The 26776-nt window shown below is 44.0% G+C and overlaps 1 protein-coding gene across 1 annotated transcript in view; it reads right to left on the reverse strand.

Annotated features, from left to right (window-relative positions):
- Positions 1-961: 961 nt before the first annotated feature.
- LOC124803278 overlaps positions 962-26776 on the reverse strand; it is a 304062-nt gene continuing 278247 nt past the window's right edge. The window contains exons 7-9 of the mRNA XM_047264461.1: positions 17535-17626; positions 7481-7673; positions 962-3286 (exon numbers count right to left, since the gene is read on the reverse strand). Of these exons, the coding sequence (XP_047120417.1) occupies positions 2952-3286; positions 7481-7673; positions 17535-17626 (620 nt within the window). The 3' untranslated portion in view covers positions 962-2951. The remainder of the gene's footprint in view (positions 3287-7480; positions 7674-17534; positions 17627-26776) is intronic.

Consider the following 26776-nt stretch of genomic DNA (forward strand, 5'->3'; position numbering starts at 1 on the left):
TCTAGTCTGCCTCATAAGATGTTTTTGATATTACCTTGTTTCTCATAATATAATGTGATATATGCAGGCTTGTAGATCAAAATGGATGACTATCAGTTATCTGCTTTAGGGTTGTGTTTTCCTGTGTATGTACTTGTTTGAGATGAAAACTTTACACAAAGAGGAAAAAGTGATATCTTTTCCCCAACATTCTGATCTATCATCAGTTACTTACATTTTATCCTTATTTTTTTGACAAGTAGAGCCTCATGGACACATTTATACATGTTATGTCAGTAACGTTACCAGTAATCTTAATTTTGGACAGGGTATAGTTGAAACCTATAATTATTTTGATCACAAAGACATTCATGGAGCAAAGTATTAATATTATCTCAAGTTAACTATTTGAGGCTAAGAAAGTTGATTAATAGCAGTTTTTACTGCTGCTGAAATATAATATCTTTGCAAATATTCTGAATATCTGTGATATGGTTTTTCCTTTCAATTCTACAGAGTCTTCCATTGCTGTTTTACAGGAATTGTTTTGGATATATCAAAATTTTGTAATATATTTTGATTGCATCTTACTTGTGTTAGGAAGTGGATAGTGTTCACCCAGAATAAAGGAAATATTTGAATAATTTTGATATTAGAATGCACACGTAGAAACAGCCTTTTCAGCTACTCATTTGATTTGTGCTATAACAACTACCTGTAATTGGTGCAATTGAGAATATGGGATGAAGACATTTATAATTAGCCTTTGTTTTTCAGCCAGTATTGCTAGCAATGGAGGTGCCAGAAGATTCTATAGATCTAGGGATGTGGATAATGGAAAGGAGAAGTGTAACTTGTTTAAACTTATTTATTGTAAAAAATAACAAAAAGTACAAAACAGAAATCATTATGAATATAAAAATAAAATCAAGTAACAAATCTCATTCTATCTACACAAGAAAAGTAAAGTAAGATTGGACAGATCAATGAAGAGAGTACAAAAAGATTTTGGTTGTAATTAATACAACAAATTAAAATAAATAAAATGATTGGAATTTCATTACATTGTAAATAAGCGGAGCACTATATAAAAGTGGGGGAAAGGATCCAGAGTTGGTAAACTTCAATTCCTCCCTCACATGCTGATATTACCACTAAGAGTGATCTTAGTAATTTTGAAATTTTTGACATTTCATTTGGGAGAATCCGAAATGGAGTATCTGTTGAGCTTCCAAATATCCTCTGCTGATATGGAACTTTATGTTTATCTTAATTGGTTGGTTTATAAAAAAAACAGCATAAAGTCCTAGTCATTATACTATACACTTCTACATGTACGATCTTACAAACAACACACAGATAGTAAATATAAAAATAAGAGATTAATAAGTACAAAACGGTATAAAAATAATAACAGTATAAATAGTTCAACTGCAATGGAGTACAAAAGTATGTATTAAAGCTACAAATTAAGAAAACCTTACAAATATTTTATTAAATTAATAGCATATATAAACTATCCAAAACCTGACAAAGAATATTTTCCTGACGTTCAGTTACTAAACGGGAATGGTTTCCGTTTTTACTTAACTTTACAGGTAAACTTGAGTCGTGGAAACACATTGTGCAGTGATCTGAATCCCTGCTGCACTGTTTCAATTACTGTCTGTAGATACAGCGTTGTGGCAGTCATTCCTGAAGCAAAACTTCCCTGCAGGTGTCTTCTGCAGTGAGGTAAATAGTCCCTTTAGGGTCATACGTTTCATCAACAATAAAAAAAATGAGGATTGGTAACTTCAGAGGAAGCAAAAGAGAAAGCAAAATTTCAGAAGGTTTTACAGTTTCGATATAATACGATGCTTAACCCACATGTATCCTACGCCTTTGCTCATATTCTTCCTTATAGTTCACCAAACAACACTTTGTGACCCATCCTTTCTGACTATCAACCTCACATTTTTCGGCAAGGGCTACTTTTGCAGAATAACATGTAGATTTGCCATAACACAGTGGAGAGTTGGAGGTCTAATCTTGGAAACTCGCCACGGCTGCTCTGGAGGCGGCCCAAAGGAAGCAGTAGCTTATGTTTCCCTGTTGCCGATAGAACATGTAATATCAAGTTTCAACTTGCAATCTGGAAGTTTAATGTGGCCGCTTAATGATTCAATAGAGATATTGCTCCAGTAGGGCATGACTTTGTCGACAATGGGCGATTCTTCGAAGTTTTAGTTTTCTTGAATAAGCTGTTAACATTTTGTATTTTCCAAAGAGTATGGGATCATTGTCATGAAGTAAGAAAGGGATTGGAAGTGGAGGGGGAGTTCGGCTTCACTGATTGTCCTGAGAGTAGTTGTTACTCGCGCTTTATCTTTTCCTTGGCTGCAGCAGGGAGTCCTGTCACGGTAGTCTGATTAAAATTTACTTGTCAGCTGACAATTTACATTTTCGAATTTAGTCCTTCGAAAAGTCACTCACAGATTGTTTGGTGTTACCAACGTGCCGCAGTAAAGCGCCAAAAAATGGCTCAAATGGCTCTGAGCACTATGGGACTTAACATCTGTGGTCATCAGTCCCCTAGAACTTAGAACTACTTAAACCTGACTAACCTAAGGACATCACACACATCCATGCCCGAGGCAGGATTCGAACCTGCGACCGTAGCAGTCGCGCGGTTCCGGACTGTGCGCCTAGAACCGCGAGACCACCGCGGCCGGCAGTAAGCGCCATTTCACTTGCAGTTTGCGAACAGTGTAGTGTGCACACATAACCAGTTACGGGATACTTGCTGCTGCCCATTTGACTGTCGCCAACCGCAGCGAGCGAAAAGCGCGCTCTGTCGTTTGAGTCGAGAAGCAGCGCCGCGTTGTAGTGTCAAGTGATCGAGGTCAAATAACAAGTAGTTTTAATCAGAGCGTAGCTTGTCGGCGTGTTGTACTGTTGTCTTTTACGTGAGGAGGTGGCGCGGTGGGCGCTCAGAGCACGTGCAGGTTCTCGCAGCTCTTGCTCTTGGAGTCCCTCGCCCACACGCGGCCTAGCAGGCCTTTCACCTTGAGCGAGGTGGAGGTGCGCGCGCCGCGGTAGGGCTTGTTAGTACCGCACGACACCGCTCCGCCGCCGCCGGTGCTGCCGCCTGCCGGACTCCTCCGGCTCGACCTCTTGCGCAGGAGGTCCCGGGCGCGCTCCGGGTTTTCGCGCTTCAGCCGGATCTGCGTCAGAAGTCCCACGAGCAGCTCGTCCACGTTGTGGTTGATGGCCACCGACGTCTCGATGAACTTGCAGTCGTACGATGTCGCCATGCTCTTTCCCTCTGTGAACATAATGTTGTTACCGTGTGACATTCTACTTGATTATTTCAGAAACATGGTTTATCTGCAGCAGGGGCGGGCAAGGAATAGGCTCGCAAGCGTTGCCCTCTCGCGAGTGCCGGCGCTCACCCTAGCTGGACACTTTCCCCAGCGCCATGGCACGCTGTCTGTGCACGAGGAGGGCGAAACTGCCAACTCCCTGCATTTAAATGGCCATGCAGTCGCACTGCTTTCGAATTAGTTTTATATTTCACATTACTCAACGACATAGATCATCAAAACAAATGTTCAGTATTATTTATTTATTTTTGGAGCGCTAGATATAATATAATTTTTATCCGGTACAAACTGCCGAAGTGCGGACAGATACAGATTGTTTGACAGATTTTCACCAACAGCTTGCCACGTAATCGTGACATATTTATTTTCATAATCAAACAAAGATCTTTCGTACACGTATGTTGATCGAAATATTGTAGCACTTTTGCAACCTCATTACACATATGTGGAAGCTCTACATAGGAAGACAATGTAAGCCTCATTTCACATAAAAGAATTTGTCTTTAAAATGGGAATTACATTGAAAATCAATCTGTTACATCTCCACATACACAGTGGCACTTTCACCGGAAACAGCAAATGGTGCTGAAGACAGCTCGAAACAGATGTAAGATTCGAAGTGTCTTTAAAATGTTTAGAAAACTATACTCGTAATTCTTTCGAGGCCACAATGGATTCTGCAAACTTCACCTTTTCCTTAACGTCAATGAGTTTAGTGAACTGGACTGTGTTCATCAGAATTTGTCCCTAACAGTGCGATTTTCTTTTTAAATCCATCCCAGTCAAATCAGAAATAAGTCGTTTCACACCTTGCTGTGGGCAGCGTGCAGTGAAGTCCATGCGAGGTCTGCAGTCCATTCTGGATGTTCTAATTTTCGTTCCTGGACTCCTTTTTCCTTCATAAATTTAACAAGAGTCGGTTTTAAATAGAAAAATCATTCCGGGCATGCCCCTTGACTTAACCAACATACTTTCAATCCCATTGAAAACTGTTTGACTTCAGAAGTTTACTGCTCACACCACGAATTTCTTCTTGTGCTCCATGCTTAAGAATTTAGCAAAGAGTGTTTCTCGAAGTACGGAACAATGGATCACATCTATAGTCCGATCCACGAACGATGGCAGTTCGCGCATGTCGGGGCACGGACGGGAAGAGTATTGTTGACGATTTGAAGCGACAGTTGCAATACGCGCATGCGCGTGCTTTCCGGTCGAAAGACGAGTATATCCTGCAAATTATGTCTCTCGCTTGCTTATGCAGAATTTATCACTTAGCACCATTATCAGCGATGACTACTCGCAACAAATGCGATAGAACAACTCGCTACGATCACGTTTAATGCTCGTATTAGCTACGGCATTCAGGGCAGAGCGCTCAGAACACTACTGAAAGTTGACTGGCTGTCGGAGTATGGGCGATGTAGTTGCGCACAACAAGCCTAAACTCGACCGCCGTCGTTCGTCACTCCAACTATAGTGATCGTTTGTAATTTTTTGCTCTTTCATTGTCAACTAAATATTTAAATTGTTTTTAGATGGCACTGTAATTCGTTTCACAGCAAATCTGCAGTACGCATCGATTATGCGACTGCACAATAGATATTGAGAATTGTCATCTCTCTCTTCTCTCATTCCCATTAATTTTTAAAACTTGCGACAATATATTACCCCTTTTGGCGAAAGTCGATTAGTTCTGCTCATGTCCTCCACACCACGAACAAATAGCGAAGCGTAAATAGCTCTGGCAACACGACTGTACCGAACTGTGGACAGTTGTGCCGATCGAAAAGTGTCAGATCGCAATATTATATGAAATGTCGAGTTGTATCGAGGACTTCTGATAAGCATGAAGCAAAGCCGAGACAAGCCGGGCCTCGTCGCGCACACCTGGGACGAGTGCGGTTTGACACGCCGCGGCTGGCCCTGATCTAAAGCTACCGCCGCTGCATCCAATACAGCGCCCACCAAACACACTGCTCCATAGACCCGTCCACATGTCCTCATATCAAGTCTCATCATTTTCATAGAGACGTGAAATTCCGTCCCACATGTAATTAATACCATCCCACATGTTTCCCCAGTTGAAAGTTAATCCCAAATAAAACTTGACCTCAATGACCACCCAACAGATTCACACCCTCTGTACCCTCCTGCAGCTGAAGATATTGTTCACTTCGTCACACTGCTACTGAGAAATCTCACATCCTACTCTCTTAGCTCCAATGACACGGCAGCTGCAAACAACCCCACCTCTAGAACTGTTCCATCCTATCACCCACATCCCTCCCTTAACCATTCCATCCACTTAGGTTTCCAACCCTCACTGCTACCCAACCGCAATCCTGACCAAAGTAAGACACTGACCACACACCTCCATCCATTTAATACTTTCTCCATACACATACAGGTCCCATTTCTTTCTCACACTTACTGATAGCTGTCACAATAGCAGTCTCGCACATAAAGAAACAACACGAATCCTATGCAATAATAACAAAGAAACAAAAACTATTGTCTGTCTTATGCCGCAGTCAGCCCTATCCCATACTGAAGCCTCCATTTATCTATCCATAGAAGTTTCGCCAGGGTCCGTTTTATCTAGACTGTTGTGCTTCATTTTCCCTGATTCTCCAATGGTTAACTGAGAAATCTGGAAAATCGAAAGCAAAGCTCTCCAGTCTGACCCTATCGCAATATTCAGTCCCGACCGACCGCCTTAACGCCCTCTGGCAATGGCCTAAATCGTACGTTGTACGGAGGGGCATGGGATCATCACTTCGCTCGTCCGGCCGTTGCCAGTTTCCCAAGTAGCTCCTCAACTGACATCACGAAGCTGAGTGCATCCCCTTTTTGTCCTCTCACGAATCGAACCCGGCTCCTCCGCATAGTAGTCAGACAAGCTGACCATTGAGCTATGGAGATGGATGGGGTTGGTGACACATGCTGCCTTGTGAAGTAGACTATCTGTTCAAAAGTATGCAGACTCCCTGTGTAATGCGGAAATGATCATTAGATATCACGAGAAGCGGACCCGGCACTTTAAAAGGAGGCAGGGTCAGTACACTGCAATAGCAGGAAGGGTAGGTCAGGAAAAGCCACTAACTTTGAACATGGACTAGTCGCTGAATGTTAGCTGAGTAATAAATCCATCAGAGACATTTCAGACTTTCTAAGGTTGCCCAAGTCGCCTGTTGATGGTGTGATCGTGAATAGAAAACACTAAGGAACTACACCAACATCAGGCCTATGCCAGGTACTGACGGACAGGCACTGTCGAGCACTGCGAAGGGTGGTTGTAAAAAATCGCATGATATCAGGAGGAGGAATCATTCGTGAGTATCAAAGTGCTAGCAACATTGCAGCCAACACAAAGTGTTAAAAAGATGGGGTAAAACAGTCGAGCACCTACTCACAAGGCACGCATTTCTGAAGCCAATGCTGAGAGAGTTCGAGGTGGTATAAAGAGAGACGTCACTGAACACTGGATGACTGGGAACGAGTGATTTGGAGTGACGTCCTGTGGCAGATATCTGGAGTAAGGTACCTGTCATCATGTGTAGTGCTAACAGGTGAAGTACGGAGTTGGTGGAGGTACTGCATAAGGGTGTATTTCGTAGTTAGATTATGGCCTGCTTATTAGGCTTAAGAAAACGCTAAATTCGCAAGGATGTGGACACATTACACAGCGTTGTGTACCGTGTGCAGCAGATGAGCAGGGCGGACACGATGACTGTTTGTATCAGCTTGAGAAAGCACCCTGTCATGAAGCAGCACCCGTGAGACAGTGGTCTGTGGACAATAACATTCCTGGAGTGGACTGACCTATCTAGAGTCGCGACCTGAAGCAAATGGAACACCTTTAGGATGAGTTAGAACGTCAGCTTCGTTCCAAACCCCAGCGTCCAACATCATCAAATTCTGTGGTTTCGGCTCTTGAGGAAGAATAAGCTGCCATTCCTCCACAGGCTTTCGGACATGTCCCAAGAGAGTTCAAGCCATCACGCACCCCACTTTAATGTCCGCTGATAGCTGTCCGGATACTTTTGATCAGATAGTATGTTGCGAAGATGCAGAGAGAAGAGAGTCGCTCGTTAAACGGGCCTTAAGACCAGTGTGTAAGAAGCGTGCCCACTGACCGTCGGTGGTGACGGTCCTGCTGCGCACGAGGTCCGTCTTGTTGGCGACCAGGATGACAGCCTTGGTGCTGATGGAGTCGCTCTTCCAGAGGCACTGCAGCACTTCCTCAGCCACCCGGAGGCTTCCGCGATCCGCCGTCGAGTAGACGACGCAGAACGCGTGCGGGTCGTACGTCGTGACGCAGTTCTCCGGCTGAAACGTAAGAGACAGGCACTTACAGCACAAGAGCGTAGCATCAACTTGAGCAACAAACTAACATCATTGTGTCGTCCTCAATAAATCTTTCCCTCTTCACCTCAGTGAGCAATGTTTCCAAACTTCGTGTCAGATTTAAACTATGTTTTATTTACTATATGCATACCTAAAGGTGTGCTACCTAAAAGTACATCAGATTTTAAGCTTTCATTGTTTATCACATCATTTTACAATTTTACTAGCAGGGAGTTGCGGCATTGCACAGGTATTTATTTATACCCGTGCGTCCACGCCCGTGCCATGCAGCGTCTGGCCTTGAGCTTAATGTTTATGAAGTCATATCTCCTGCAGTACGGGTCGTACAATGAAGTAATTTTGCAGTTACATTCAGTGCTATATATGCATACTGCTTGCAAAATGTGTCACGAATACAGTTTGCAGTAAAGAAGTAATAAATTATAACGTCATGCCTCAGGCGGTACTTCTACTGCATGGACAGTTGTAAGCGACAAACGCTTTTCCTTTCATCCTTTTGTAGCGGTTGTTTTCGAGAAAAAAATTCGTGATTAAAGTTATATAGAAGTTTTTTGCAAGTACTTAAGTGCTTTCATTGTCAACAAAGTGGGTGAACAGAGTCCGGCAATTCTCGCTTCACTGGCTACGCTTCTTTTTCATTCCCACCCCATCCATAGGTAAGCGATTGTTGTCTGACAGTAAGTTATATGACACCCAAGTTTGGATGAAATCGGTCCAGTGTTTTAGGAGGATTTGTTCGTCTGTATGGGAACCTTACCAGTTGGGTCTGATTCAAGAGATTGAGAAGGTCCAAAGAAGAGCGGCAAGATTCGTGACTGGTACATTTAGCCATCGCGAGAGCATTACAAATCTCATAGAAAGTTTGATTGAAGTGGGACACACCTGCAGACAGACGACGCGCTAAACGGAAGGGGCTGCTCCCTAAATTCCGAAATCCGGTCTTCGTCGAGGATGTAGAGCATATATTATTACCACCAACTTTCAAATCGCGCAATCACCACCATTCAAAGATAAGGGAAATTAGAGCTCGTACTGAGGCGTTCAGACAGTCGTTTTTCCCTCGCGCGATTCGCGAATGGAACAGAGGGGGGGAATATGACTTTGGCGCGAATTGTGCCCTCCGCCACACACCGCTTGGTGGTTAGCGGAGTAGATGTAGAACACTCCCTGTCTCTCTCTCACAAACACACACACACACACACACACACACACACACACACACACACACACACACACACGCACACTATATTCAAAGAAATAACATTTTCCAGCTAATTACACAATAAAGTTTCCGGAGTTTAGAGAGGCATCCATTTAAACGAGCGTTGGACCTTTAATAGTGGCAACAGTTTCTTCATAACTGATGCATAATAGTTTTATTGTCTTTTGAAGCAGGCACAAACATTGTGTATAGCCCATTGCTTGTAGACGTCGTAGGATATCTTCAACAGTGCCAGTTGCGTTGACAGTGCGAATGGAGCCGTCTATTTCCAAATGTATATGTATAAGAGTTATGAAGCGAATTTCACAAAGTTCTTCTTTCATCTTAGGAATGAAGTCGAAGTCCCAAGGACTTAAGCCCATTGGGATATGACGGATAGTACAACAGTCTCTATCGTATCGATCGAACATACCACTCAAGAGATCGGAGTGCGTGTACCCGAATATTGTGTTGAAAAAATGAGGGTCGGATTCTGCAGAAAGTGTCGCCGCTTCTTTCTAAAAGCTGAAATGACGGTCTGCCGACGAGTAAGGTGTACGCATTCGTACACGAGAAATAGTATAACTTCAGCATACCCTTTCAGTCGTCGTGATGACCAGTAATGACGCCGTTCGTTCGTTTGTTTAACGTTTCAAGTGTGGTTAGTACGATTCGACCCGTGTCTTATCCAGTAATGACACGGCGTAAGAAAGCGTCTCCTTCGCGTTGATCACGTTCGAAGTCCTTATGATATCTATTTCTGTATTTCCGTCACGTCATTCTGAACTCTTCGTGGTGCAATTTTTTTCATACTCAGACGTTCCTTCAGAATGAGAAGCACTAATGCACTCTCTCCGGCCAGCTGCAGAATCGTTCGGAGTCGATGATTGTTCCGTAACGCGATAAAAGCAGTCTCTACTACGTCACTGACATGGGACGACTTGGTATACGTTTCATTCATTCAGTACAACTATCCAGTTTGTCCTTGTTTTATGAGGCAATGTACATTCCTCGCAAGCCTTTAACAGACCTTGATGGCAACATCGAGCTGTACGTTCGCTCTTCCAAATCCTGCTTTTATCCATCTCTGTTGTTCTCACTTCGGAAACATCGTGACAGCTCTCCATCACACCGTCCGTTACACGAGCTCTGTTCTTCTTGTAACTGTGCATGTGCGTTATGCGGCGCTGAGGTAGGGCAAGTGAACGTAACTAACATGTGGTACACTGATCATCCAAAACTATATGACCACGGCCCATTGCGAGATCGAATGACGCCTGGTGACGTTGCGGGAATGTGACGTAAGGAAAGTGCACAGGATTTTCCGAAATTATTCGTTCAAATTAATACAGCAGCTGGAGAACATCAAAACAAATACATTAAGTTCTCAAATGTTCAAATGTGTGTGAAATCTTATGGGACTTAACTGCTAAGGTCATCAGTCCCTAAGCTTACACACTACTTTACCTAAGTTATCCCAAAGACAAACACACACACCCATGCCCGAGGGAGGACTCGAACCTCCGCCGGAACCAGCCGCACAGTCCATGACTGCAGCGCCCGAGACCGCTCGGCTAATCCCGCGCGGCCATTAAGTTCTGCTACACATGGTGTCTGTCGGCAATTTCTGATGCTAGGGACGGATTACACGATCGTAATTCCTGGCATGTTGATAATGGCATCACCAGCGACGGCAGTGCTAGCGACGATGTCTTCTGTTTCCAGAACGGTTTCATGCACCAAGTGCTCCATATGCCCCTAGAGGAAGAAATCCAGACACGTGAGATCACGTGACCTCGGTGGCCAGGCCACAGGCCCAGATCGGTCGATCCTTTGATTCTCGAAGTTGGCTCTTAGATGATTCCTCATAGCAATGCTGAACTGGACTAGCGCCCCATATAGTTCCGGGAACATCTGTTCCACGAAGATGCGATATCTCCGTCCGTTGAGGCAGAATGGAACAAGGTGTGGTCCCCTCAAAATACAGCCGTTGTAGTGAGTAGGTGGTGATCCCTGCGAATTAATTGATGTGTTTCCAAGCAGACCTCAGAACCAACCATCCGTACGCAGAGCAGTTTTGAATGTCAGTACACATTCCCTGTCAGCGACGGCGACGCAATAGCTTACGTCAGCACCACTAACAACATGTTCCGTAATATGACAGGTTGACTTCAGACACCACATATTCCTTATCGAAACACATTTGTTTTGATGTTCTCTGCATCTTGTATGAATTTTAACGAACCGTTTCGGGAGACCCTGTATAAGAGGAACAGAGGCGAATAGAGAATCATTCTAACGACGACAGGGGCCACAAATGAGGAAATCCACTGACATGAGCGACTTTGGCAAAGATCACATTATTTTGGCCCTGCGCCTGGGAACTAACAGCTAAGAAACGGCGAACCTGGTCGGCTGATTGCGTACTAGTGTCGTGAGCGTCTGAGGGATACCGAAAGCACGAGAAAGCGACAAGGCGTAGGGCAGTCATGCGACACCACAGAATGTGGAGGTCGGAGGCTTGCCCGTTTTGTAAAGCGTGATAGGCGACGATCTGTAGCAGGTTTGAAGATAATACAGCGCCGGTGCAGGCACAACAATATCGGAACACGACGTTCAGCACACAATACTAGAACACGGAGCTCCGCAGCAGACAACAGACAATCCTAGGTGCTCGCGCGAAGATTCTTAGAAATTATTAATATCATTATCAAAACAAAAATTGCTCCTATAGTAGCACAAAAAGGCGAATATGTCCTGGACATAGGGACGTAAAAGAAGGGAACTTGCTTTCCGACTTACCTGGCGGCTTATAAGACACTGAATCAAAACATCTTGACATATTCGCGCTTTTTCACTGCTTAGTATTAGTACCCATGTCATGTAATATAACGCATCTTGTCAAGTAAGGAACATGACAACGATGTCATGTCGTATAAAACTACACATGCCACAGTGTCATCCAACAAGGCGTTTGTCAGGTCGTGCAGCATGATACAACGTGTCATTTAAGTTTCGGATGCATGCATCCCCACTCTGGGATACTTCCTATCATAGAACCACTCCCAGTCGCAGATACTTCGTGTTGTGTCTAGGCAAGACACAATGAGGGGAAGCCGAAACTCACGCAGGCTGGCGTGAGGTCTGAAACAGGATACGTAATGAATGCAACAAAGAAAAGTACGTAGCTGCTGGAATACTTAACTTTAATCCACAATTGGTGAACATTGGTCTTGTTGATACAGTATTATCATCTCAATATACTTGGTGATGGCGCCTTGCTAGGTCGTAGCAACTGACTTAGCTGAAGGCTATGCTAACTATCGTCTCGGCAAATGAGAGCGTATTTGTCAGTGTGGCGTCGCTAGCAAAGTCGGCTGTACAACTGGGGCGAGTGCTAGTAAGTCTCTCTAGACCTGCCGTGTGGTGGCGCTCGGTCTGCTATCACTGACAGTGGCGACACGCGGGTCCGCCGTATACTAATGGACCGCGGCCGATTTAAAAGCTACCACCTAGCAAGTGTGGTGTCTGGCGGTGACACCACACTTCGTATTGTAGATACATCTCACTCTCTAGAAACACAAAAATTTGTGTTTACTTGTTCTTACATAATTCACCATACATATAATGAGGCCTGTGTTTAAGAGAGCTCACTGCACTGGGGATGCAAGATTATAAAAAAGCACAAATATGTGAAGATCTTTTCATCTGAAGGTCTTTGAAGCTGCCAGATAAGTCGAAAATCTAATTCCAATCTTTCAGATCCCTAACTTTGCCCAGGACATATTCGCCTTTTTTGTGTTACGACAGGCGCATTTTTCATTCTAGCTCCCTACTTTTATTCTGCCATAGCTTTGACATTAGACCGCCAAAGCTCAGCAAACCGACGTTCATTTTGTCGACTCGGACGACGACTGATCCGGTCTTTTTTTGTCATCTTTAGAACCTCGTTGCTTATGTCGTAGCAACGGACAAAGCTTTCACAAAACAACAGGACGACCATTAAGTACATGTACTTCCTACCTTCTTACAAAATTTGAACCTATTCGCAAAAGTTTGAAATACAGAAGTGGCGCGCGTATAAAAATTCTAAATAAATAAATAAAAATAAACGTGGTTTGTGCACATAAAATCCGAATGAAGATAGATTTTGAAAGCGAGTTTTCAATTTTATCGTACTAATGGATTTTTTATTTATTCGGTTCACTTTAAACCATTTCTGGGCATTCAATTCACGTAAGAACGAATTTCACATGCTACATTTAGGTCGAATTTAAACAGTCGCATCTCGACAACGGACAAAAAATACTGAATAAAAAATAGAATCGTTTTGACTTATGCATTTACCTACCTTCGTGCAAAGTTTGAACCAATTCGTACAAGTTTAAAGTACAGAAGTGGCATGCCTCAAAAATCTCCCAGAAAACGTGTTTTTTGCACGTAAAATCCAAACAAAACAAGATTTTTTAAAACAGTAATAACTTATGTTAGAACAATGTCGGATATACCGGTGGCCTAAATTTGAAGCCAAAAGCGGAACCACCTCCTTAAAATACTTGATAGTTTACTTTTTACCAATTTGTACTTGTATTCGTTGCTTACTATGCTGATAAAAGTCAATTTTGTGAAAATTTTTAAAATTAATTTTGTTTTATGTTGTTGGAACTCGAAGGGTTAAGGAAGTGGTCATAATCTGTCGGGTTATCAGTGTATATCTGGGTGACGTAACGAGGACTCGATCCGCAGTCGTTCCAAACAGGAGTCCCGTGTCTTACCAACGCTCCTCTTCGCTCAGTATTGGAAAATGAAAGGGCAGGAAATCAGCTGCGCAATCCAATTTTTTTGGCCAGAAACCTAGTTATACTTGCACATGTTCACTGTAGCACGAACTACCTGCTTCCGCACAACGGCTCTCAACGCGCACTGCGTCATCGTCGGCTCCTCGCCGCGGCCCGCGGCCTCAAAAATAAACGCCAGCCTCGGAGTTTACCTTCCATATATCCGCGGCCGACCATATTTCATAGCCGAGTAGCACGGGAGTGCGGTTGTGCGCTCCATATTTAAGCTGCACCAGGAGTAGCGGCATCGGGGAGAAAACGGATTCGTTCGCGGCGGGTTCCGTCCCGGCAGTATTAAACAGGTGCCCCGGTGTGTTCGCCGCAGTAAATCTCCCGCGCTGCTGATCCCAGACTCTAAAATTTAATTTAGCTGGAAGTACAGAAGTACGAGGTACAAATCAACACTTATTCATTGATGCCAAATGCTCGAGAGAGCACGATGTTGGTAAGGAAGAAACAAGGAAGATGCACAGTTGAATACAGATTTTGTTATTTACCTGTTTTTTCATTTTCCACTTTACAGTGTATGTATAGTGAGTCAGTTAACTTTTTGAAGTATTACATGTTAACCTTTCCTCAGATAAAGAGCTTACCAGAAAAAAGAAGAAACGTTTAATAGAAACGAGACGCAGTGTTGACTCATCTAACAGCGAAACAGAACACTACGCAGAGTGCCACAGAATCTCACAGCAAGATAATCGGCAACGTGCTTTCTGGACTACGAGTGTATTTAAGACGGAGCACATTCTAATGTATGTTGTCGAGTCACATTAATGTGACCACCGCCTATGTTCGACATCAACGTGTAATAACCACCGACAGACGGCCGGTGGCAGCACTAGCAGCGGAGGCTGTATAAAGCGTGTCGAAGAGACCTGGAAAACAGTGCAGTCGCTGTCGTAACGCGGAAACGGAGTGATTTATCTGACATCCAAAGGGACACTATCATTGGCTTTGGAATAAGTATGGAAACATTTCATTTCAGAAACGCCTAAGTTTGTAAGCGGTTCCCGTGCCACTGTGGTTAAAGAACATCGTGCGTGGCAGAATGGTGCTATACAAAACCGACGCGAGGCGTCCGTGGTGCATCACGGGCCACAGGTGACAGGGGTGAAGGACGGCTGCGTAGATGTGTACTGGCGAATAGACGAGCAGCTGTTGAGCAACTGACCGCCCAGGTGAACCTAGGGACGACCAACCGTTCAGCGAACGTTGCCGTAGCATGCGCCTGGTTCGTGTACCCATTCTGACTGCTGCTTATTGGCGACGAAGGCTGGTATATGCACGCCAATACCGCACTGGACGCCCAGTGCGTGGGGACAGGTCGCGTCCTAAGATGAATCACGTTTTTTGCTCTATACGGCGTCAAACGTCTGAAAGCAAACGTCTGAAAGCAAACATCCTGCAACAACGTCGGAAGTGTCCAGACCGGAGGAGAGTGCGTTATGGTCTGGGGAATGTTTTCGCGAAATACCTAGGGTGATGGCATTATTCTGGAAGGCACAGAGAATGAACATAAGTATGCAGCTATCCTTGGGGACCATGTCCGCCCCTACCTGCAGTTTGTTTTTCCTCGACACGATGGTATTTACAAGCAGGACAATGCAACGTGTCACACAGCTCGCAGTGTACGTGCGTGTTTTGAAGAGCACCAGAATATGTTTACCATAATCCCCTGACCATCAAACTTACCAAATCGAGAATATGTGGGACCACATCAATCGGGCTGTTCAGGACATGGATCCTCAACTTAGAAACCAGCCACAGAATGAACCTCAGTGCTTATCTTCCTGCACTCCTCACAGTGGTCCGTTCTGCAGATGTTGCTTATTCAGGCTTCTGACATGACAGCACACTTTTTATTTATTTTATTTTGCGTGTGGAAATACAGCGACAATATTTTATATAAGTACAACAATATGTAAACGAAATGTATAAAACAAAACAATGTGTAAATGGTACATGTGCAAAAAACAAGCAATAGCACAAGAGAATAAAGTACAAACACTCAAGACAAAATAACTACACGTTAAAAGCTTGGCAAGCCCGACTAGAAACTCATTCATATATTTAAAGCACAGCCAGTCCAAAGGAGAGGGTTTCACATATATAACCTCAGAGACAGGTCTGGCGTATCTTCTTAAGGGGCATTCCTCAAGAATATGTCGGACGTTCTGTTCTGGTGCTCCACAGTCACAGGCTGGTGGGTAGCATAGACCCCACTTGTACTTACATGCATTGAATCTTGCATGGCCCGTTCTGATACGGTTTAATTTAGTCCAGGTACATCTCTTCAGGTCAAAGCCCGATGATTCCAGAGTAGGATCTTGGATACCTTGTTTATTAATTCCAGAATCATTCCAAAAGTGCCGCCATTGCTCCTTGATGTCAGGTTGATGTTCTTGTATATTAACCCATATAGGCTTCCGTGACTTCAAGCGGATCGATGGTATTTCGTTCAAAACATCATGGATTGGTAGATTCTGTGGGTAATCTGAGTCATGAATTTTTGACCAATCTCTTACTGCTGCTTCTTGCTTCTCAATTGTGGAGGTGGGATATTGCTTAGAGTATGCAGCCAAGGGACTGGGGTGGATTTAATAGTACACGTATCTATTTTGTACAAGCTGTAAATAAATAGTTGCCACAATTAAAGTTCCAACCCTCGTATATGGAGAGAAATATCGTGGTCGTTCCTTCGAGCGCAAAAATGATCAGTTTGTCAGTGTTTCTCTGTAGTAACAGACGCAACATGGCGCTTATATAACGACTTGTTGTCTGCTTTGTTTTCCAGATAATGAGTACGGAGAGCACACTGATGTGACTCAACAGCGTATTTTTGATGAAATACACTTTTATGCAAAACTTACTGGCGAAAGTAACTTTCGCATGCTGTTTTACTGCCAAATAACACAGCTCGATGAAACTTGTACCATACATAGAAAGACTTCCTGCACTATATTATAATAGGTAACTGAAATAAATCCGGTATGACACAGACAGAAATGACATTTGTATTCAAAGACTGTGATTACACCGAAGTCATCGCGTTTTATACTGGTCCTCTAGACATTACAAAAGGCGGGACGCAGTTCTTAAAAATGTGTGTGATGACCAAGGAGGGCAATGCATTCTATGCATCGTGTTCTCATGCTGACACAGGGTTGGTAAAGAGTTTTTGTGGTGGCGCGTTACATTCCTCTAACTGGGCTGCCGGCAACTGCTGTATGGGGACGTGCTGCAATACATCTTCCCTAACGCATCCCACATGTGCTCGATGGGATTTAACTTGGGGGACGGGCTTATGGGGTTCACGTTAGTAGCCAATGCGAGCACAGCTTGCTGTATACTATCTGCGAACAGAAGCACTCATAGTACTAAAACTGCTTTTAGCAACCAAAGTATTTTCTTCTTTACACCCAATTTCCAGCCACACGAGCTGGATTTGAGTTGCAGAGAACTTTAGGACGCGTTTTCTATCCTAAATACATCGAGATTTGCATTTCTGTGATTCATGCTTCTTGTTGCTAGGTGTTACGCAGTACAAGGCATTGCAGGTATCTTATAGAAGAGTACACGCAACTACACTTACTGGCTGTACTAGACTGGTTGAATATAATTCAGAGACATGCCTAGTAAAGCACTATTACGTTCAAACCAGCCTTCGGGCTGATGTGAACTTTACTTACTTAATAATACTCCGATGACATTCATAGGAGACATGACAGTACTGTTAATTCAAACTAGTAGTGTAATGGCGAAACCTCTACAGGCAACACTTACCGACATTTCAGAGCAGGGGTGGTCGATAAACGTCAGTTCCGACTCCTCGCCGTCCAGTAGCACACTGACGGACTTCTCTCCGTATTCATCATCTGGAAAACAAAGCAGACAACAAGTCGTTATATAAGCGCCATGTTGCGTCTGTTACTACAGAGAAAAACTGACAAACTGATCATTTTTGCGCTGGAAGGTACGACCACGATAACACTCTCTATATACGAGGGTTGGAACTTTAATTGTGGCAACTATTCATTTTTGGAACACAACCTATGACCAGCTTAGAGACAGTAGTAATGACACTTTCTGCAGGACCTGACCATCATTTTGCAGGACAGTGCTGATTTGTTTGACTGATAGGGCTGCTAAGTGCTATACTACCTACTGCACTCCCCCGGCTTAAGCTCTCGTGAATTCAACTCTATTTCTAAACTGCAGGAAACACTTCACGGCATTCACTTCAGAACTGCTACAAATTCGTCGGGCAATAGACCGCGCCGCTTCAGCTTTCAACACAACTGGCACTGCTAAGAGTATCCTACGACTTCCACATCGCTGGCAACGGTTTATACACAATGCTGATGACTACTTTAAAGGTCAGTAAAACTTTGAAACACTTATCTATTTTGTACGAGCTGTACGTAAATAGTTACCACTAATAAAGTTCCAACCCTCGTATAAAAGGAAATGTCCTGACTGATTCACTGGCCCATCATCGCCCAACCCAAACAGTTAACGACAGAAACTTTAAATTTGGAGAGGGTGTTTGTCTTATATTGCAGGCATCGTTTAACATGGGATTTTTCGAAAATCCACACCTAACTGGCTGAAATAGGAGGTGAAAAGTTTTTCGAAAATACAATAACGGAAAAAATTACAACACCGTAAAGTAATTAACGTAGAGTAATGAAATTTCTGGGCGACACTCGTCTAGGTAAGACATTTAAGTGATTAACATTGCAAATCACACAATGTGAGCGCGATAAACGCTGTTGACAGAATGATATACTGGTATTTTAATAACCGGTGTAACCGCCAGACTGTTTAATGCAAGCATGAAAACGTGCATGCATATTGTTGTACAGGTTCCGGATGTCAGTTTGTGGGTTGGAGTTCCATATCTGTTGCACTCGCTCGGTCATTACAGGGACCGCTAGTTCTGTTTGCTGATGTCGCTGGAGTTGTAGTCTGTTGATGTCCTATACGTGCTCGAATGGAGACAGATCTGCTGATCGAGAGCTCCAAGGCAACATGTCGATATTCTGCAGAGCATGTCGAGCTGTAACAGCGTATGTAGGGGAGCGTTATCCTGTTGGAAAACACCCCGTGGAATGCTTGCTGATCACGAGTGGTAGCAAAACGGGCAGAATCACCAGACTGACGGACAAATTTACAGTCAGGGTGCGTGGGATAACCACGAGAATAGTCCTTCAACCATACGAAATCGCACCCCGTACCATACCTCCAGGTGTAGGTTCAGTGTGTCTAGCATCCAGACAGGTTGGTTGCAGGCCCTCAGGTGGCCTCCTCCTAACCAACACACGGCTATAACTGGCACCGAGGTAGAACCATCTTTCATCATAAAACGCAACAGACCTCCACCCTGCCCTCCAATGAGCTCTCTCTTGACACCACAGAAGTCGCATATTGTGGTGGCTTGGTTTCAGTGAATTGCACGCTGCAGGGCGTTTGGCTCGGAGCTGTCTTTGGAGTTTTGTAACAGTTCGTTGTGCCACTGTGGTGCCAACTGCTGTTCAAATTGCTGCTGCAGGTGCAGTACGCTGCGCCAGAGCCATGCGCCGAACACGATGGTCTTCTCGCTCGGTAGTGCCACGTGGCCGTCTGGAGCCCGGTCTCCTTGCGAGAATACGTTCTCGTAGCTACCGCTGCCATCAATCATCTGCAGTGACTACATTCCTGCCAAGTCTTTCTGCAGTATCGCAAAAGGAACATCCAGCTTCTCGTAGCCCTATTACACGACCTTGTTCAAACTCAATGAAGTGTTGATAGTGATGTCTTAAAGGCATTCTCGACTAACATCAACTCACCACGTCCAACCTCAAAGGTAATTAACGCTCACGAGGGTTACAGCATGTATTTGAAGCTACTAGCGCCATTCTTAAGCGTCTGGTGCAAAATCAGACATGTTTCAGATGTAGAAGCACGTGTAGCAACTTTCGTTTATGTCGCACAACTAGTTCTTGATGTAGGGGTTTCTTTCCGTCAGTTTATGTCGCTACTAAGGCTCTTCTGAAGCTAGAACTACGAAAACTGGTATTTGGAATCTCAGCTAGAAAAAAAACAAACAAGTTTCAGCATTTCTGGAATTCAACCCTAAGCGGGTTAAAGAACTACTAAAGCGTTTTTGACCCTAGATCTATGAAAAGTGGTACCTGACTTCTGTGTTAGAAATAAAAATTCGTCTTTTGTTTTAGAAATGTAACCCATGTTGTTGTTGTTGTTGTTGTGGTCTTCAGTCCTGAGACTGGTTTGATGCAGCTCTCCATGCTAGTCTATCCTGTGCAAGCTTCTTCATCTCCCAGTACCTACTGCAGCCTACATCCTTCTGAATCTGCTTATTGTATTCATCTCTTGGTCTCCCTCTACGATTTTTACCCTCCACGCCGCCCTCCAGTACTAAATTAGTGATCCCTTGATGCCTCAGAACATGTCCTACCAACCGATCCCTTCTTCTGGTCAAGTTGTGCCACAAACTCCTCTTCTCCCCAATTCTATTCAATACCCCCTCATTAGTTATGTGATCTACTCATCTAATCTTCAGCATTCTTCTGTAGCACCACATTTCGAAAGCTTCTATTCTCTTCTTGTTTAAACTATATATCGTCCATGTCTGACTTCCATGCATAGCTACATGTTTCACTTCCATACATGGCTACACTCCATACAAATACTTTCAGAAATAACTTCCTGACACTTAAATCTGTACTCGATGTTAACAAATTTCTCTTCTTCAGAAATGCTTTCCTTGCCAGTGCCAGTCTACATTTTATATCCTCTCTACTTCGACCATCATCAGTTATTTTGCTCCCCAAATAGCAAAACTCCTTTACTACTTTAAGTGTCTCATTTCCTAATCTAATTCCCTCAGCATCACCCGACTTAATTCGACTACATTCCATTATCGTCGTTTTGCTTTTGTTGATGTTCATCCGATACCCTCCTTTCAAGATACTGTCCATTCGGTTCAACTGCTCTTCCAAGTCCTTTGCTGTCTTTGACAGAATTACAATGTCATCAGCGAACCTCAAAGTTTTTATTTCTTCTCCATGGATTTTAATAGCTACTCCGAATTTTTCTTTTGTTTCCTTTACTGCTTGCTCAATATACAGATTGAATAACATCGGGGAGAGGCTACAACTCTGTCTCACTCAATTCCCAACCACTGCTTTCCTTTAATGTCCCTCGACTCTTATAACTTCCATCTGCTTTCTGTACAAATTGTAAATAGGCTTTCGCTCCCTGTATTTTTCCTCTTCCACCTTCAGAATTTGAAAGAGCCAGTCAACATTGTCACAAGCATTCTCTAAGTCTACAAATGCTAGAAACGCAGGTTTGGCTTTCCTTACTCTTTCTTCTAAGATAAGTCGTAGGGTCAGTATTGCCTCATGTGTTCCAACATTTCTACGGAATCCAAACTGATCTTCCCCAAGGTCGGCTTCTACCAGTTTTTTCATTCGTCTGTAAGGAATTCGCGTTAGTATTTTGCAGCTGTGACTTATTAAACTGATAGTTCGGTAATTTGCACATCTGTCAACACATAAGGGAGTGAAATAGGGACGCCAAACAGCACATCTACTAACGTAGTATACAAAGAAGTGTTTCAATAAATTCCAGCTTATCGTCTGCAGCGTTGTTCGTATAAACCAGGTATGCTGTTTCTAGACTTTTGATTTGTACATGAATAATGTGCATATCATTAAATGTTTTAAAAAAATTTGCAAATATTAGACGATGAACTGCTTTATTAAATTTTAATGTCCTCTCTGCAGTTTAGTTTGCGTAAACTGGATACACTGTGCAGTGCGTTGACGTACACATGAGGAACAGGCGTAACAACATACAAATTCGATTAAAGGAAAACAAAAGAAATTATGCAGACCAAACAGTCTATGCGAGCGAAGCAACGGGCGCTGAGCTAGTATAAAATGGCAGCAAACAGCCGTGACCGCAACATATCCTCACCACACCCCTTCAAAAAACACACTGTTCGCTTTCGAGCTCTGTGGACGATACAGAAGTAATACCACGCCCTCATGTGACTCTCATTCGCTAATATGAGTCCTAGCAGTGAAGTGGTGCGTGCGCGCGCCATGGATCGGTCAAGACATGAGCTAATTATATAAGGGGCGTTTCCAAGCAGTGGTTGGGGAATCGGAAAAAGTACAGAACGGGAACCGAGGCTAGTGCGATCGGGTCCCAACTTTTGCGTTACCTAAACTGTAAATAAACCTAAATAATGCTTACTGTACTGTACTGTACTTCAAAAAAGCCGTGAAAATGAAATGCAAAGGAGAATTTGGGATTGCAAGTAAATTTCCAGGAAGGACAGTATGGTATACTTTGTGTATAACATTACTTTTAACGTTTTAAACTTGGCGATTTACAATGATAGGGTGAAATTCATCATAAAAACAGGTGACGAAGTAATTTTTCGGCATATTGCACCCACCCACACACACACGCACGCACGCACGCACGCACGCAGGCAAACAAACACATACACACACACACACACACACACACACACACACACACACACACACGCACGCACGGAACAGGGACCATTCATATATATATGAGTAGTCTCTGTTCTGTCGATAAAGCAAATGGGTCATGTACATGAAAGATTGGGATGAAAGGAATGGAAGGGAAACGGGATGGGAAAGAGAGGGAGGGAGAGAGAGAGAGAGAGAGAGAGAGAGAGAGAGAGAGAGAGAGAGGGGGGGGGGGGGGAATGATGACATCCAGCCACACAGAGCATTGTGCAAAACAACGGCGAGACTTGAAAATTTGTGCAGGGCCGTGACTTGAATCTGGACGCTCTGCTTGTGGAGCATGGTTGCTTCAACCGCCTCAGCCATTAGGATACGCTTTCCGTCAGCCCCAAATTCGCAACCTCCAGCTGCAACGGTTGCCACCCATTAACCCCCTACTCGCAGATTTCTGATTCGTGTAGGAGTACGGACATTGGTTATGCATCCGCACTGAATCAAACAGCTATCGAGGCCATGTCCAACAGAACAGACTCCACTATAATTCCATGCGCGCACGGGTTTTTCGTGAAAAACTTTCAATGTTGATGCACAACCAACGTTCGGACTCCTGCAGGAAGCAGCAATCTGGGAGTAGGGATTAATGGGCGGGGGTCGTTACGTTGCGGCGAGCGGGCAGTTGGCAGTTTGGGTCTGAAGAAAAGGGTTTCCGGTTGGCCGTTCCAGAAAGAGGAGCATCCTGGAGTCCCAGTGCGGCACAAATTTTCAGCTCTCGCCGTTGCATTGCCACAGTGCCAGCGGCGCAGGTAAGTCATTATTTCCTTCTTATCTCTTTTACATCGCGCTGTCTTTCTATTCCTTTCAATACAGTTATTCATGAATTTTTGCGCACGTTATAAACACCGAATAATTATAATTACTTAGTTGTTTTAAAGTTTCTACAGAAAACAATGTCCTCACTAAGTTCTCACAATATTATCATCAGATTCAGATTACTCGGTCGGCAGCTAGCAAGCGAATGAGTTCCGTTACTTTTGCAATGGCCGATGGGCCAATTTTATGGGCACCTGGAACCTATTATTTGCGTGGAGCTGTCGACGGGTGCTCGAAGGTCACGATTACACTGACGAATGCGAAGTCCTATGCGCAATAATTACAATTCCTTCTTGGAAATTTATCTGCAAACTGTTCGTGGACTCTGTAAGAACAGGCCTTTGTTGGACATTTGTTTGCAATCCCAAATTTTCCAGTACCTTTCGTTTTGATGCCTTTTACGAAAATATTAATAAATACAATGCATTGAGCATTATTTCGGATTATTTGCACCGCGACTAATGTAAGAAATAAAAATAAAAAGATTCACCGCATATCGACACGACCCTACGGCCTTCAGATTACCGTTCTATTCTCCTTTCGCTGCGCCGAGCACTGCCCATTAGTTGCACTAACGGAAAGGGCTCATGCCTCCGCCGAGCGCTCCAAAAATGCGTTTTCCCTGAACGCTTTGCCATCTGGAGCTGCCACTTCTGTCAGTTTCATTTCTGTTCGAGCCACAAATCTCAACGAAATCTGTGATGACGAGTAGGTGATCTTCAACTACAATTTTGTCTCGCAGAGGGGATTGCCCACGAAATGGCATTGTCTTAAGTGTTCTTTAAGGCTATCTTAAAATTATAATTGTTTTCAATTATGTTTAAGAGATCGGTTGATTTTTGTGGTTTGTCTTCAGAATAGCCATTAATACGACGTCGTCACGGCCCAGTGACATTAATACGACCACCACCTACGTTCGACGTCAACGTGCAATAACCGCACACAGACAGCCGGTGGCAGCACTAGCAGTGGAGGGTACGTAAAGCGTGTTGGCGGGATGCGGGCAACAGTGCAGTCATTGTTGTGATGCGGAAACGGAACGATTTATCTGATGGCAAAAGGACACTTTCATAGGCTTCCGCCGAAGGGTGGTAAGATTTCCGAATCGACTATGTAAACTGCTCGCGTGACACCTTCGTTAAAGTATACCGTGCATTGCAAAATGGCGCTACCCAAAACCGGAGCCGGCCACGTTGGCCGAGCGGTTCTAGGCGCTTCAGTCCGGAACCACGTACTGCTACGGTCGCAGGTTCGAATCCTGCCTCGGGCATGGATGTGTGTGATGTCCTTAGGTTAGTTAGGTTTAAGTAGTTCTAAGTTCTAGGTGACTGATGACCTCAGATGTCAAGTCCCACAGTGCTCAGAGCCATTTGAACCAAAACCGGCGCCGAGGTAACTGTGCTGCGGCCCCGGCCACCAATGACAGGGGTGAATGACGCCTGCGAAGATGTGTACGGGCCAACAGCCGTGCAACTGTTGAGCAGCTGGCCGACCAGATGAGCCAAGGAGCTGCCATAAGTTCCTTCTTTTACTTATGGGCATCCGCAGAAGGAGCCTGGCTCACGCAACTATGCTGACTGCTGTTCGTCGGCGACGAAAGCTGGAATTTGCACTCCAATACCGAAACTGGACGTCCACTGAGTGGCGACAGGTTTCGTACTCTATCGAACAGATGGTTGTTGGCGCGTACGGGTGGAACATCTGAGAGCAAACACCCACCAACAATCGTCAGAAGAATCCGGGCCGGAGGATGGAGCTTTACGGTGGGTGATCTCGTCATTCAGGAAGGCACAATTGATCACCACACGTATGCATCTATCCTTAGGTGCCATTTTCAGACCTACATGCAGTTTGTTTTTCCTCAGCACGAAGGCATCCACCACCATGACTACGCAACGTGTCACACTGCTCGCAGTGTACGTGCGTGATTCGGAGAGCACCGGGATGAGTTTACCGTACTACCCTGGCTGATTTAAATTCAACCGAAAATCTGTGGGACCACCTCGATCGGGCTGTTCGCGCCATGAATCCCCAACCGAGAAACCTGGCGCAACTGGCCACTGCGCTGGAGTGAGATGGCTCCACATCCTGTCGGTGCCTACCAGACCCTCAACGACTCCCCTCCTGCACGTTTCGCAGCAGTACACGCAGCAAAAGATGTTTATTGAAGCTTCTGACAGATGGTCACATTAATGTGACTGGACAGCGTATATTTATTCTTGCTTTTATGGATCCCTTCTGACGCTCTTTCTTTCCATTTTCGGATGGCACCTTCTATATAAATATCAAAAATATTAGGCGATAGATTACCTACCTGTCCCATATTTTATCAAAATTTTGTCCCCTCAGCGATTGGGATCGTAAGGTACAATGTAAGTTCCATTATAAAGATCCTTGATGCAGTTTGTTGAATGATTTGGGTATCCACGTTTTGCTATAATTTTCCACAGGATATACATATACTATCCACCCTGTCAAACACTTTTTCAAAAACTATGAAAGCCAGGTAGATTGGTAAACTAAGTTATCTTATGTTCTGTATTATTTGTCGCACAGTAAGTATATTACCGCTACGAGATCTTCCTTCTTCAAGAACTAACACTTCTATAACAGTTTTTTATCTGTTATTAAATGCACCTGAACATACAGAGTGTTTCAAAAGAATATATGGATTTCGACAAAAAGAATATACGGATTTCGAATACACACACACACACACACACACACACACACACACATTAATATATATATATATATATATATATATATATATATATATATATATATATATATATTAAACAGTAAGATCTACAACTGACACTTGTTACAATATTTACGAATCTCTGAAGTTTAAATTACAGATGTTCAATCCGTCCACCACCAGCGACACGAACAATATCACATCGATATTCGATACGCTAATCCCTATCATACGCTGGTGAGCATGTCCATCGTCACTGACATTATCGCAGTATAAAACAGCTTCTTCAGATCCTCAAGGTTCTTTGGTAGCGTTAGAGCATAAACGCTGTCGTTAATGAAATATCACAGGAAGATGTCACAGGGCATCAAATTCGGTGACTGTGGAGGTCAGCTTAGAAGTTCTAAGTCGCTGGTTCTTTAACGACCAAGCCAACGGCTCGGTAGGTTTTCATTTAGATATTCACGCACTTAGCGATTCGAGTAAGGAGGGGTCCCGTCTTCTACATCTACATCTACATCCATACTCCGCAAGCCACCTGACGGTGTGTGGCGGAGGGTACCCTGAGTACCTCTATCGGTTCTCCCTTCTATTCCAGTCTCGTATTGTTCGTGGAAAGAAGGATTGTCGGTATGCCTCTGTGTGGGCTCTAATCTCTCTGATTTTATCTTCATGGTCTCTTCGCGAGATATACGTAGGAGGGAGCAATATACTGCTTGACACTTCGGCGAAGGTATGTTCTCGAAACTTTAACAAAAGCCCGTACCGAGCTACTGAGCGTCTCTCCTGCAGAGTCTTCCACTGGAGTTTATCTATCATCTCCGTAACGCTTTCACGATTACTAAATGATCCTGTAACGAAGCGCGCTGCTCTCCGTTGGATCTTCTCTATCTCTTCTATCAACCCTATCTGGTACTGATCCCACACTGCTGAGCAGT

Source organism: Schistocerca piceifrons, chromosome 6 (assembly GCF_021461385.2).
Source record: "Schistocerca piceifrons isolate TAMUIC-IGC-003096 chromosome 6, iqSchPice1.1, whole genome shotgun sequence".
Taxonomy (NCBI): Eukaryota; Metazoa; Arthropoda; class Insecta; order Orthoptera; family Acrididae; genus Schistocerca; species Schistocerca piceifrons.